At 45.0% G+C, this 13,439-nt stretch overlaps 1 protein-coding gene and 1 long non-coding RNA gene across 7 annotated transcripts in view; one reads left to right on the top strand and one right to left on the bottom strand.

Annotated features, from left to right (window-relative positions):
* Positions 1-808: 808 nt before the first annotated feature.
* LOC308478559 lies at positions 809-4,878 on the bottom strand. The gene is made up of 3 exons (XR_013987152.1): positions 4,125-4,878; positions 3,051-3,265; positions 809-2,646 (listed from the first exon to the last, which is right to left on the bottom strand). It is a non-coding gene; the product is annotated as an uncharacterized lncRNA (long non-coding RNA).
* CP (ceruloplasmin) overlaps positions 3,448-13,439 on the top strand; it is a 33,235-nt gene continuing 23,243 nt past the window's right edge. For 4 of the 6 annotated variants that reach the window (XR_013987030.1, XR_013987031.1, XM_081007819.1 and 1 more), the window contains exons 1-4: positions 3,448-3,628; positions 7,499-7,743; positions 10,230-10,442; positions 12,526-12,696. Coding sequence is in view for 4 of the 6 variants with exons in the window: in XM_081007819.1 (XP_080863945.1) it covers positions 3,474-3,628; positions 7,499-7,743; positions 10,230-10,442; positions 12,526-12,696 (784 nt within the window). In the remaining 2 variants the exon portion in view is untranslated. The remainder of the gene's footprint in view (positions 3,629-7,498; positions 7,744-10,229; positions 10,443-12,525; positions 12,697-13,439) is intronic. The other 2 variants (XM_081007820.1, XM_081007821.1) reach the window with 2 other exon arrangements.

A 13,439-nucleotide genomic window follows, 5' to 3' on the forward strand; every position in this document is an offset into this window, starting at 1 on the left:
ATTTCAGTGAATGCAAATGAACTTAATGAAGCAATTAAGCACAATTTTTCTTGTCAAATTACAGAAGGAAAAAGCACATGTTCTTACATTGCAGGAAACACATATTAATAGTGCCTTTAAACGTGTGTTTTTTAAAATAGAAAACCCAGATTAGGCCAACTGTATTGTTCTGTGGTCAATTCTAAAACAAAAGATGAAGCCATATATCAGAATAAGTTACAAGCTATTACATGAAGTTCAAGATGTTCTGTGAGCTAATTTAGGCAGATGCTGTTTTTGAAAAGGGCGTTTTATGCAGTCAACAGGATCAGTATGTCCCCAGTGAAAATATGCCTTTCATAGGCATCTCATTGGCCATCATGAGAACAAGCTGCTAGACAAGATGAGCCTTTGGCCTGATCCAGCAGAGACCTCTTCTTATAGTCTTATGTCAACTATCTAAAAGCTTCAGATATCTTTGCAGCAGAGCAGAGACATCACCTTGCCAACAAAGGCACATATAGTTAAAGCCATGGTTTTCCCAGTAGTGATGTATGGAAGTGAGAGCTGGACCATAAAGAAGGCTGATTGCCGAAGAATTAATGCTTTTGAATTATGGTGCTGGAGGAGACTCTTGAGAGTCCCATGGATTGCAAGAAGATCAAACCTATCCATTCTTAAGGAAATCAGCCCTGAGTGCTCACTGCAAGGATAGATCGTGAAGCTGAGGCTCCAATACTTTGGCCACCTCATGAGAAGAGAAGACTCCCTGGAAAAGACCCTGATGTTGGAAAAGATGGAGGGCACAAGGAGAAGGGGACGACAGAGGACGAGATGGCTGGACAGTGTTCTCGAAGCTACCAGCAGGAGTTTGACCAAACTGCGGGAGGCAGTGGAAGACAGGAGTGCTCTGGTCCATGAGGTCACGAAGAGTCGGACACGACTATACGACTAAACGACTAAACAACAACAACATCTTTGCAGCAGGCCAGTTGATTATGGCAGTCAACACAAACCCAGTTATGCAGCTATAGGAAGAGAGCAGAAACCACTGAAAATGTCATTTGGATCATGCAGACATTATTTTCAGCAAACTGTTATTTTGAGACATGGGTTTGGATCTGGGCAGAGCAATCCTAACATCTGGCTGGACACATTGCGACATCTGAAGCCCTGCCCCTCGTGCTAACCAGGGCAGAAGGTAGGGATGCTGTTTGTTTTACTTTTTGCCGTGCCAGTTCCAGGTCCAGGTGGCTGCAAATGAGGACTCCGAGGATGATCTTGAGGGATCAGCAGATCCAAACTTCTGGCCCCAACCCCAAATGCCCCATATGGGGACTTACCACTCCCAGAAGCTTCTTCTCTCACTCTGTGCAGATGGGGTTTCTGCAGTGGAGTCCTTATCCTACCCCCTTCAACAGCAAAGATCAGGGTGTTGGGATTGTACTGCAAGATCACCTAAGGAAGTTCACAGAAGGAAAGTTTTCCAATCCGTCCTTTCCCATGCAACCAGAAGGTCCCTCCCCTAGCACCCTAGCCCATAGTAAAACATCAAACATTGTTGTTGTTGTTTAGTCGTTTAGTCGTGTCCGACTCTTCATGACCCCATGGACCAGAGTGTTGGTTTCTGTTACCCTCACTGAGCTGCAGCTGGTAGTCACAAGACTATGTTTTCATTCCACAGTTCAAGTTACTGTTGGGTTCCCACGGGTAAGGGAGACTGGATGTGACGTACACTGGTTTCCTGTTTCTTTGTTCTGTCGTTTCTTTGTTGAGAGAGTTGCTCTCTGCTCTCACAGAGGCAAGATGTACATTTGTGTGTTTCTCGGTATAGCGAAATAAAATAGCAATGTACCCATACCTTCCTCATCCTTTCGTTGCGGACTACGAGATTACACTCTGCTGGGCTCAGGACAAAATGAGCCCTATCAGCTCCAGATGGGCCGGAGCTGAATAAACTAACACAGAGCACGCCAGGCACTTCTGTCTTCCACTGCCTCCCGCAGTTTGGTCAAACTCATGCTGATAGCTTCGAGAACACTGTTCAACCATCTCGTCCTCTGTCGTCCCCTTCTCCTTGTGCCCTCCATCTTTCCCAACATCAGGGTCTTTTCCAGGGAGTCTTCTCTTCTCATGAGGTGGCCAAAATATTGGCGCCTCAGCTTCACGATCTGTCCTTGCAGTGAGCACTCAGGGCTGATTTCCTTAAGAATGGATACGTTTGATCTTCTTGCAGTCCATGGGACTCTCAAGAGTCTCCTCCAGCACCATAATTCAAAAGCATTAATTCTTCGGCGATCAGCCTTCTTTATGGTCCAGCTCTCACTTCCATACATCACTACTGGGAAAACCATGGCTTTTACTATACGGACCTTTGTTGGCAAGGTGATGTCTCTACTTTTTAAGATGCTGTCTAGGTTTGTCATTGCTTACCTCCTGATACAGGGCTGTCTTCAGATGACGAATAAAAGTTATGTAGTTCTTTATCTCCTTGACATCTGAAAGGAGGGCGTTCTACAGGGAGGGCACCACTACTGAGTGGCTGATGATAGACTGTTAGATCCTATTTGCATTCCATACCTAATAAGTAACCACATGGTTAGATAAAAAGAAGGCCTTGGGTGGAGAGAAAAAAATCAGGCAGGAAATGTTGGTCTGACTTGAAACCTGGAAGGAATAAATATAATTTAATAAATATAATTAAAATGTCTGTGCTTCCTAAAATTATTTTCCTATTCTGCGATGTATCAATCTTTTTAACAGATAAAATTTGGAGAGAGTAGCGGAATTGACTGAATAGACAGATTCATCTGCGTGCATAAAAAACTAGTCATTCTTAAAATTGCGCATGACTCTTCCTATACTAAAAGGCATTGAATTTAGACTTTGGCACTCTGCTATCAGGCTGCTAAATTTATATGGACTTTATCAACTGGATGAGCAATGAGGAAGACCAAACAAGCATGAATGTCGAACAAACCATTTGTAAAATCCCTCAGTACTTACTAGGGTGAATAAAGAAAAAGAAAAGGAGACCTCTTTCGAAATTTGACAACTTTAATATTACTGACCACATGGAATCCACGTCACTGTCTTGCTGCTTGAAACCTTATGTCGTGGAATGCAGGGAAATCCACTAGGACCATGTCCAAGAAAGTAGATGGGCATTGCTTTCACACCGGGGAAACTCCAAAAAAAATTCACGGGGAGCTTTAATCCTTTAAACCCTTTTGATGGGGGAAAGTTTCTTTTACAGAAGGTCTTATTTGCATTTGAAGGAGGTTGGCTGAAATCAAAAGGAAGTTTTTCTAAAAATACTAATCCGTCAGCTGCCCGAGTTATTGGCATCAAATCTGGCTGTTTATTCTAGCAAGCATTGTGCAATCTTTTAGTCTACTGAACTATGCAACAGCAACCATGGGGGCGGGTGCGTAGGGGAAATCCTGATCTTATAAAGGGAACACGATCTTCTATTACACCGGCAGCAATAGAAAATGGAGCTGTTCGTACTAAGCCACTTGCTGGCTTGCTGCTTCTTACAGGCCTGGGCAGCAGATAGGGAATATTACATTGGGATTACAGAAACGGATTGGAATTATGCTCCCGGGACAAAGAACATCATATCTGGAAATCCATTTTCAGAAGATGAGTAAGTGATACTCGCTTTGGGCTAACTGTATTGAAAACAAGCTTTCACCTTTTAGTATAGACGATTTATCTCTGTTGATTTTAATGGGTGCTCAGTAAATGCATGTTGTAGTACAGCCTGATGCGAAGAAGGATGAGACTCTGGTACTTGCAACAACAAATTTCAGCCGATGCAGTTTTGTTCAAGCTATGCCTGCAAAAATTGTATACGTGGCTTCTTTTCTTTATTGTCACATTGGTATACAGTGGTACCTTGGGTTAAGAACTTAATTTGTTCTGGAGGTCTGTTCTTAACCTGAAACTGTTCTTAACCTGAGGTACCACTTTAGCTAATGGGGCCTCCCGCTGCCGCTACACGATTTCTGTTCTCATCCTGAAGCAAAGTTCTTATCCTGAGGTACTACTTCTGGGTTAGCGGAGTCTTTAACCCATAGCTGTCAATTTACAGATTTGAAAATAAGGGACCAGCAGCCAAAATAAGGGACCTGCAGCCTCACCTGTTCCAGGCACTCCAGTCTTCCTGTCCTTCTGCAGTCTGGTCAAACTCATGCTGGTAGCTTCGAGAACACTGTCCAACCAACTTTGTAACCAGAGGTTCAACTGAATAGAATCTGAATCACATGCACCACAAGGCCTATGCAGCCTCAACTTAAGATGGGTCCCCGGCCTGGCTTTGCACTGTAAAGTTTGCAGCAGCACGTGCAACAAAATGGCGTCCAGCATTCAAAACCCCCCTCAGCTTGCATTAACTAGCCACACACAAGGCATACAAGCTCCACCCCCCAGTCGTTCTTAGACTTCTTATTGGGTGAGCAACACAGCCAAGCAACACAGTTGGAGCCTCCCTCCTCCCTGGCCGGCAGGGAGGGAGGGAGAGGAGCTGCTTCCTTTGAAAGTTAAGGGACATCATTTAAGGGACATTTAAGGGACATCTATCAATAAGGGACAGCAGCAGGACATGGCGCTGGAATAAGGGACTGTCCTTTCAAAGAAGGGACACTTGACAGCTATGCTTTAACCTGAGGCATCTGTAACCTGAAGTGTCTGTAACCCGAGGTACCACTGTACAGATTTGCTTCTATCGAAGTATACTGGCTGCTTAAGGACTACTTAAGAAAAAAAGTTGATTTGTATGGAAAGGAAAAGTGGCTCATGCGGTTCCTACAGGAATGCAGCGATGGCCACTAACCTAGGTGGCTTTAAAAGAGGAATAGACAAATTCATGGAGAAGAGGGATGTCGAAGGCCACTAGCCATGATGTCTATGCTCTGCCTCCATTCAGAGGCAATAATACTTCTGAATACCACAGGAGGGGAGAGTGCTCTTTGTGCTCAGTTACTGCTTGTAGGCTTCCCACAGGCGTCTGGCTGGCTACTGTGAGAACAGGATGTTGGACTAGATGATTCAGCAGGGTCATCTTATGTTCTCCTCCAACCAGCCTGAGCGTTCAGCTTAATTTACTTGGCTTATGAGGAGTTTAGCTAATGTCATGTGTCTATTGAGCGCTTGTTCTGATTTGTTTGTGCGGTGGTTATACAACACTGAACCTCCTGCACCCATCCTGATTTGCTTGTGATATGTTTATATGTGTTCATGTGGGCAATTCCTCCACCCAGGGCCACCTTACCCATAGACACTAGGGGCGCGGGGCACCTGGGAGCCAGGCTCTCAGGGGCGCCAGGCCGAGAGTCTGGGGCCTGAGAGTTGAGTCCGGGGAAGAGCCCGCCTGTCGGTTGGAGTGCTGCGGCGGACTCTTCTGTTGTGGGCGGTTCTGAGCTGCGAGTTTGGGAGTGACCGAGACAGTGAGGTGCTGAGGCGACCGGCTGGCTCCGCCCTCCTGCGCGCCTGGGACTGGGCAACCTGGGGGGGGTGCTGGGCGGATCTTTGCACCCCAGCACCGCATAAGCTTAAGACAGCCCTACCTCCACCTCACACTTTTCAATGCATTTCACTGTCACTTTCCAAATCATAAATGGTCCAAATATTTTCTTAAAGCTGACAGATCCTTTTAAGCTGCCGTCACTGCATGAATCTAAAGTTTCCCTCTGAGTTTTGATTCCCTCCCACAAAATACTGGCGCTCTGGAGGCACCCCAAAATGTTGTGGTGAGACAGTCTATACATCTAAATTAATTTAGAGTTATTTTTACAGTGCAATCCTATTCATGTCTACTCAGATGCATGCCCCATTGTGTGCAGTGGTTCTTGTGGTTTAAAATAAACCAATTATAAACAAACAGACATTCTGAGGAGAGAGGAGTGGTTTGATAAGAAGTGAGGTTGTGGCCACGGGTTCTGTGTTCGAGACTGATGTGGAAATGCAGAGATGGCAATCTCTGCTGGAAAAGTTTTGAAACAGGAAGCAAAAGCAGAAGATGGTCAAAGAGAAAAATCTGTTAATCCTTCCTCAAGGGCTCTCATGTGAGATGCAAAAGAGGTGTTTGAGGACAATGACATGACACAATAAGCACTCAAAATCAACAAAGCTGATCCTGGCCTTTGCCCCTCCCTTTGCTTAATCTAGGCATCTTACCAACACCAGTCTCCTTGTCTTTGTTGAAAGCAGCTGGGCAAGAATGAGGAAAGAAATTCAAAGGACTGAGAAACACAGTGCCTCTCAGGGGCTAGCAATAACCAGACACACGGAGTATTTCTGAAGAGCAAAGCAAAGGGAAAAGGCTGGGCGACACCAACAAGAGACATACAACAGACCTTCACTGCCGTGGTGTGTCGGCAACTCTATTAGCTCTCTGACAAAGCACAGAGGCATAGGGTCCAATTTCTTTCTTGGTGTAAATTCACTGAGAACAGCGAAGTTGCACTGTGGGGTTGCTTTTGGTCTATGACGCTTGACGTTTCACTTTTAACCTCTACTTAAACCCTTTAGCCCTCAGGAATCTTAGCTATGAGGTGGAGTTTTAATGAAAGCTATTATCTTTGCAGAGGAAGAGAAGGAGACCTTCCAATTAAATATGAATTATTTGGACAGTCCAAGGAGAGCCATGACATGCACATCCGATTTAATTTGTGACCCACAGAGCTTCCTGTAAACAGGCTCATAGCCTGAGCCTTTGCAGCAACACTGGTCTCCTTTGGAAATCTCCTCCTTGCAGAGAAAAACCCAATAAGGAGAAACTACCCATTGCACATTGGCAACCAGTCCTAGGTGGGGAAGCTTGGATGGGGAGTTTGCCAAATGTCTGTTGACATTTCAGTGGGTCTCCTCTGTTGCTGCACCCTGCTGAAAAAAGCCCATTCTCATGTTGCCACCTTCTCATGGAGCAGGCACATGAAGAAGGGCCTCAGATGATGATCACAGGGTCCGTCTCAGTTCATATGAGGAGAGGCGGTCCTTGAGATATTGCGGTCCTGAGCCATTTAAGGCTTTATAGGTCAAAATCATCACGTTGAATTAGGCCCGGAAACCAATTGGCAGCCAGTGCAGTCAGGCCAGGACTGGTGCTCTAATTATCATTATTTATTGATATAATTAGCTGTTTTTAACATCTTGTACCTCTGTAAATCTTGGGATTTACTCAAGCCAGATGACATCTCCCTCTTGTGCATGGATGACGCCATTTTGTCTATGTAAGCAATGGCACTCACCTCTGAACTTCGGAAATAGAAGGAATGATAATAATAGTTAATTTGAGACAAAACATATGCTGTGCAGAAGCAGTAATCATAGGACCACAGAATTGTAGAGGTGGAGGGGACGACCCCCTGCAATGCAGGGATCTTTTGCCCAGTGTGGGGCAAAACCCCACAACCCTGAGCTTAAGAGTCTCATGTTCTACTGACTGAGCTATCCCAGTGTACCCAGTATTTTTTTAAAGGACTTACGCTAACATGGTTGTGTGTTGATCCTTTAGGCAAGCTGCTGTCTTTCTCCAACAAGGCCCAGACCGGATAGGAAGCACATACAAAAAAGCTGTGTACATGCAGTTCACAGACAACTCATACAGCCATATTATTGCAAAACCACCGTGGCTGGGCTTCCTGGGTCCCATTCTTAAAGCAGAAGTTGGAGACACACTCATCATCCATGTAAAGAATTTTGCGACAAGGGCCTACACACTCCACCCCCATGGTGTCAAATACACAAAAGAAAACGAAGGTAAACTTCCATTCGTGTTTCAACAGTCTTCAGGAATACCAACTGATTCCATACCTTTCCTGTTTTGTAACAGAATTGCATCATTATGCCTGTAGACACCCACCCACTGCTGTGAGGAACACCTTGAATTACAGTCAGGGTAGCCAACTGACTGGGTAAATCAACTGGACAAATCTAGTATAGTTGGCAAGACTGAGGGGGCAGCTGCACCTCTGACATTTTTGTGCTGATATTAATGTCTGACTCGATCCAACTCCCCACAGGCATACAACCCTATGGGTGTAGGATAGGATGCGGGTAGCGCTGTGGTCTAAACCACTGAGCCTCTTGGGCTTGCCGATGAGAAGGTCAGCGGTTCAAATCCCAGTGATGGGGTGAGCTCCCGTTACTCTGTCCCAGCTCCTGTCAACCCAGCAGTTCGAAAGCATGCCAATGCAAGTAGATAAATAGGTATTGTTGTGGCAGGAAGGTAAACGGTGTTTCTGTTCGCTCTGGTTTCCATCACAGTCCTCTGTGCATCAGTAGTGGTTTAGTCATGCTGGACACATGACCAGGAAAGCTGTCTGTGGACAAAAGCCGGCTCCCTCGGCCTGAAAGCAAGAAGAGCGCCACAACCCTATAGTTGTCTTTGACTGGACTTAACTGTCCAGGGGTCCTTTACCTTTTACCTTACCTATGGGTGTAGGGTTCTTTTTCTGCAACTAGGAAATCTGCCCCCCCCCCCAACACCTTCAATTTTGAGATGCGGGAGAAATTCGTTTGCTTCACATTTTAATCCCAACCTGCTCAGCCACACTTAACTTTGCTCTGTGCTTTCTAGGCAAAATTCTGAGTTTCCCAAGTCTGTGTCTGAGCAGTTCTTTTTTCCTCCAGAGCTTTCCCCAGGGAAACCCAGATTATACCCCTGGATCAGAGCGAATGCCAATCTGCAGAAAACCCAATTGCTGTTTGTTCCGATTCATCAGTAAAATGTTTGTTTTCCCAGGGAAAGCAATGGGACAAAAAAAACCCACCACTCAAATCTGTCTTCTTCTTTGGTGATCACTCGTAGCCGAGTAAGATTGTCTTCCATAAACATGGTTTTAACAATGAGTCCGTAAGTGACTGTGGAGGCCAATTCTGGATCCACACGTCCTTCCACAGTGGGGACATTGGTTTCCGGGCGGGAGTTGATCACAGTGAGGATTTGCCAAGCATGCCTTCCTCTTAGCACGTTTCTCCCTTGCTTCCTGAGTTCAAGAGTCTTCAAAGTCCATGACACCTTTGGTAAAGGCTGTTCTCCAACTGGAGCGCTCGCAGGCCAGTGTTTCCCAGTTGTCAGTGTTTAAACTACATTTTTAAAGATTTGCCTTGAGACAGTCTTTAATCCATTTTTGTTGACCAACGGCATTTCGCTTTCCATTTTTAAGTTCGGAATAGAGTAGTTGTGCCAAATCTGAACCTGTGTCTAGAAACATGGCACAAAAGGAAATGTGAATGAGTCCTAAACTGCATTTCCCTAGCTAATGGATTGTGCCCAATGATAGTCATACTCAGAGGAGACCCACCAAAATTAATGGACATGACTACCTTAGGTCCAATACTTGCAATTGGTTGAACTTAATTGGCTACAAATAAGTATGTGAACTGAGGGGCAGCTGTCTCCCAGTACATTTCTGAGCACAATTGAAAATGTTGATGCTGACCTTGAAAGCCCTAAATGGCCTTGGCCCAGCATACCTGAAGGAGCGTCTCCATCCCCACCATTCAGCCCTGATACTGAGGTCCAGCGCCAAGGGCCTTCTGGCGGTTCCCTCACTGTGAGAAGTGAGGTTACAGGGAACCAGGCAGAAGGCCTTCTCAGTAGTGGTGCCCGCTCTGTGGAACGCCCTCCCATCAGATGTCAAAGAAATAAACAACTATCTGACTTTTAGAAGACATCTGAAGGCAGCCCTGTTTAGGGAAGTTTTTAATGTTTGATGTTTTATCATGTTTTTAATATTCTGCTGGAAGCTGCCCAGAGTGGCTGGAGAAACCCAGCCAGATGGGTGGGGTATAAATAATAAATTCTTATTATATTATTATTATTTTGCAATACAATTCTGCAACCAAGAAATGTACGCAAACAGGCATATATTAGGGGCAAGTGGACTCAAACTGCATATGTTAGTGAAGTGGCTTTAAAGGTCTGCACCAACACTTTTATTTGTGCTCGGAAACGTACTGGGAGCCAATGTAGGTCTTTTAGGACCACACCGAGTCACCAGTCAAGCTGCCACATTCTGGATTAATTGTACCTTCAAAGGTAGCCCCACATAGAGTGCATTGCAGTAGTCCAAGCAGGAGATAACCAGAGCATGCACCACTCTGGCTAGACAGTCTGCGGGCAGGTAGGGTCTCAGCCGGCTTACCCGATGGAGCTGGTAGACAGCTGCCCCGGACACAGAGGCACTTGTACCAGTACTGTGATATATAACACCACGTTCACTATTTGTTGCATTTCCTAGGTGCATTTTATCCTGACAACACCTCAGGTTTGCAAAAGAAAGATGATGCCGTGCAACCAGGAGAACAGTATGTGTATAGATGGGAGGTAACTGAAGATCATGGTCCAGCAGCAGGAGATAATAACTGTGTGACCAGAATTTATCACTCACATATAGATGCCCCAAAGGATGTTGCTTCTGGGCTTGTTGGACCTCTGCTCATTTGCAAGAAAGGTAAGGGAAATATGGAAAATGACCGAGTACTGTTTCCCTCCCCCCCCCCCAGAAACGAGAGTCAGAGAATCTTATCTGTTTGCAGTTCGTGAGTTGTGTTTTTGAGAATTTATCTGAAGTTTATCTGTGTGAGTCACATGTGCTCCTCATTTCTCTGAGAGGTGAGTAGTTTCAAGGAGCAAATACAACACAGGTTGGGGTTTCCTTTGAAGGAGAGAGCACTGGAAGGTCATGACTTTATTTATGAATATACAAGCAGAGAGTAGATGGAAGCAAACAGGCTGTGTGTTCCTGCCAAACAGAAACCACTGCTTCACATGAGATCTGCAGACTGAGTCACTCTGCATCCTCTGATGTTTCTATAGCCATCAACCAATTCTGTTTCTTCCTGCTTCTCTTTCTCTCTGTCCCCAAACTGCTTGTTCTTATGGCTCTTCAAACACACGAACATCTTACACAAGCCTCTTTCTCACAATTGCAGTGTGTGTGTGTGTTTGTCATCTTCCATTCTCTGATAGTTCTTCCATATCTGTTTTGTGTGTTTGTGTGTGGTTTCTAAACATTTCATCAGATGTTGCACCCAACATAACTGTCCTGGATAGCAATAGACTGACCACTGTTATTCATACTGTAGGAACCTCCAGATGACTCAGCTGCTATGCACTGCATGAGGAGTTGCCTTTAGAGATTATTTGAACTATTAGGAAACTTTAATTGGTTAAAACAACAACAACAACAACACTCCTAGATAGTTGACCAGCAAACGCATTAGGGTTGTGTCAGGGAACTGCCATCGGAGCTAGAGGCGGAGGGAAGGCTCCAGAGGGATGCCGGAGAGGGTCCCAGTAGGGAGAGAGGCAGCCCGTCCGCTGGGGAAGGAAATCAGCGTAACACCAGTGGAGGAGGGGGGCAGATGGGGGAATCGGAGAGGAGGCTCCAAGACTCCTCGCCGGAGACCAGCGGAGAGAGTACGGGCCCTCCACTGCCCACACCCTCCCTGCGCAGAAGGCTTCCGTGCAGGGAGACTAGACGGAGACTAGGCGTCAAAGAACTTTTGTGCTGGAAGAAGTTCAAGAAACGCCCACTGACGGATTCTGCCAGCGACTGAGACAGCCACGAAGCTAGAGGCTGTCCGGTCAGAAAGGGTTCAACCAGGTAACCTAGCCAGGAGTGGCGGCAACTTACGCACAAGCAACCCCTAAACCCATTACAGGTTGCCATGTGTCCTCTTTTTCAGCAATAAAATTTGGGACACATTGCATTTATTTGCTTTGAATGGTCGTCATAGTGTCCTCTTTTTTGCTCTCCAAAATATGGCAACCCTAAAACACATCCCACCAGTTCTTAAACAACTGACTTCTGGTCTGCTCTGTACTGTCTGCTGGTCTGTTTCTGATCACAGTTCAAAGGTTTTGGTTTAATCCTTTCAAGACCTTTCAAGCTTAGGATCTGGGAATCTAAAGGAGCATCACTCCCATGTGAACTTGCCCAAATGTTGAGATTGTCTTTGGAGACCTTTAGATAAAGAGAGTGGGTGACCACTGGGGGAAATTCCTTTTCAATAGCAACATCACATCCAACAACAGAAGGCTGCATCTCAAAACTGGAAAAGAGCCTTATTTGATCAGAAAAGCCCATCTAGTTCCACCACCATTCCAGTTCATTTGATGGCCTCAAGTTCTAGTTTTGTGATTTTAGATTTGTTTGATGTTGCTGATCCATTCAGGGTGTGTTGCTGTTTTAGCCATGATCTTTAACATGGTTGTGTGTGTGTGTGTGTGTGTGTGTGTGTGTGTGTGTGTTAGCTGCCTTGAACATTTTTATTTCACATTGAAGGGTTTGCTATAAAGTATTTCAAATAAATAACCTCAAATGTCTCTCTTGGCATTTTCCCGCCTGAGTGAATGCCCACTATTCATGCACATGGTGAAAAACAAAAGAGCTGCATTTTCAGACACTGTAGCAGAAAATGGGTTGGCCTCTCTATCATACACCACTGGTGGGCATTTTTCTGGTAACAAATAGCTGGTAGACAAGAATTTCAGCAGGTAAATGTGCAAAATGTGTCCTTTGTTTTCCTTAGGTACACTGCAGGGTGGAAAAGATAAGGATGTCGACCGAGAATTCATCCTGATGTTTGCTGTGGTAGACGAAAACTTCAGCTGGTACTTAAATGATAATATCAAGAAATACTGCTCTGAACCTGACAAAGTTGACAGGAATGAGGACTTCCAAGAGAGCAATAAAATGCACTGTAAGATTACCTTTCAGAACAAATTGTTTCATTCTTTTAAGAAACTTCTTTGCAACATGTACCGTATTTTCTGCTCTATAAGACGCACCAGACCACAAGACGCACCTAGTTTTGGGAGGAGGAAAACAAGAAAAAAAATATTCTGAATCTCAGAAGCCAGAACAGCAAGAGGGATCGCTACGCAGTGAAAGCAGCAATCCCTCTTGCTGTTCTGGCTTCTAGGATAGCTGCGCAGCCTGCATTCGCTCCATAAGACGCACACACATTTCCCCTTACTTTTTAGGAGGGAAAAAGTGAGTCTTATAGAGCAAAAAATACGGTATATGTGCGTATAACATTACAAGTAAGTTCCATAGATATTCACAACTTAGGCAAGATATTGAAAGTTATCCACAGCAGCAGGCAGTCAAGAGATATGCTCTCCCTGAACATAGATGTTCCTGCCATAGTGAATCGTTTTTATATTGCTCCACACAAATATCTATATGGTGTATGAGTTACTCTAGATTGTACGTTTTTTTGTTTTGTTTTTTTTAAATGGCACCTGTTTAGAAGCTAAGTAGCTGATCCGTAGCTGAATGGCAGACTGCTTAAATGCCCTAAGTTAGTCACTCTGAAGATTCTAATACAAGTACAAGATATAGAGTGGGCATCAAAGTTCAGTGGGTCTCTTGCAAGTTTCCACTAACAGACCCAGACCAGCAATGGCAGATTGGTGATGGGCCCTTATAAATCTCTGAACT

Source organism: Podarcis pityusensis (genome assembly GCF_964106645.2).
Source record: "Podarcis pityusensis genome assembly, chromosome: 5".
Taxonomy (NCBI): Eukaryota; Metazoa; Chordata; class Lepidosauria; order Squamata; family Lacertidae; genus Podarcis; species Podarcis pityusensis.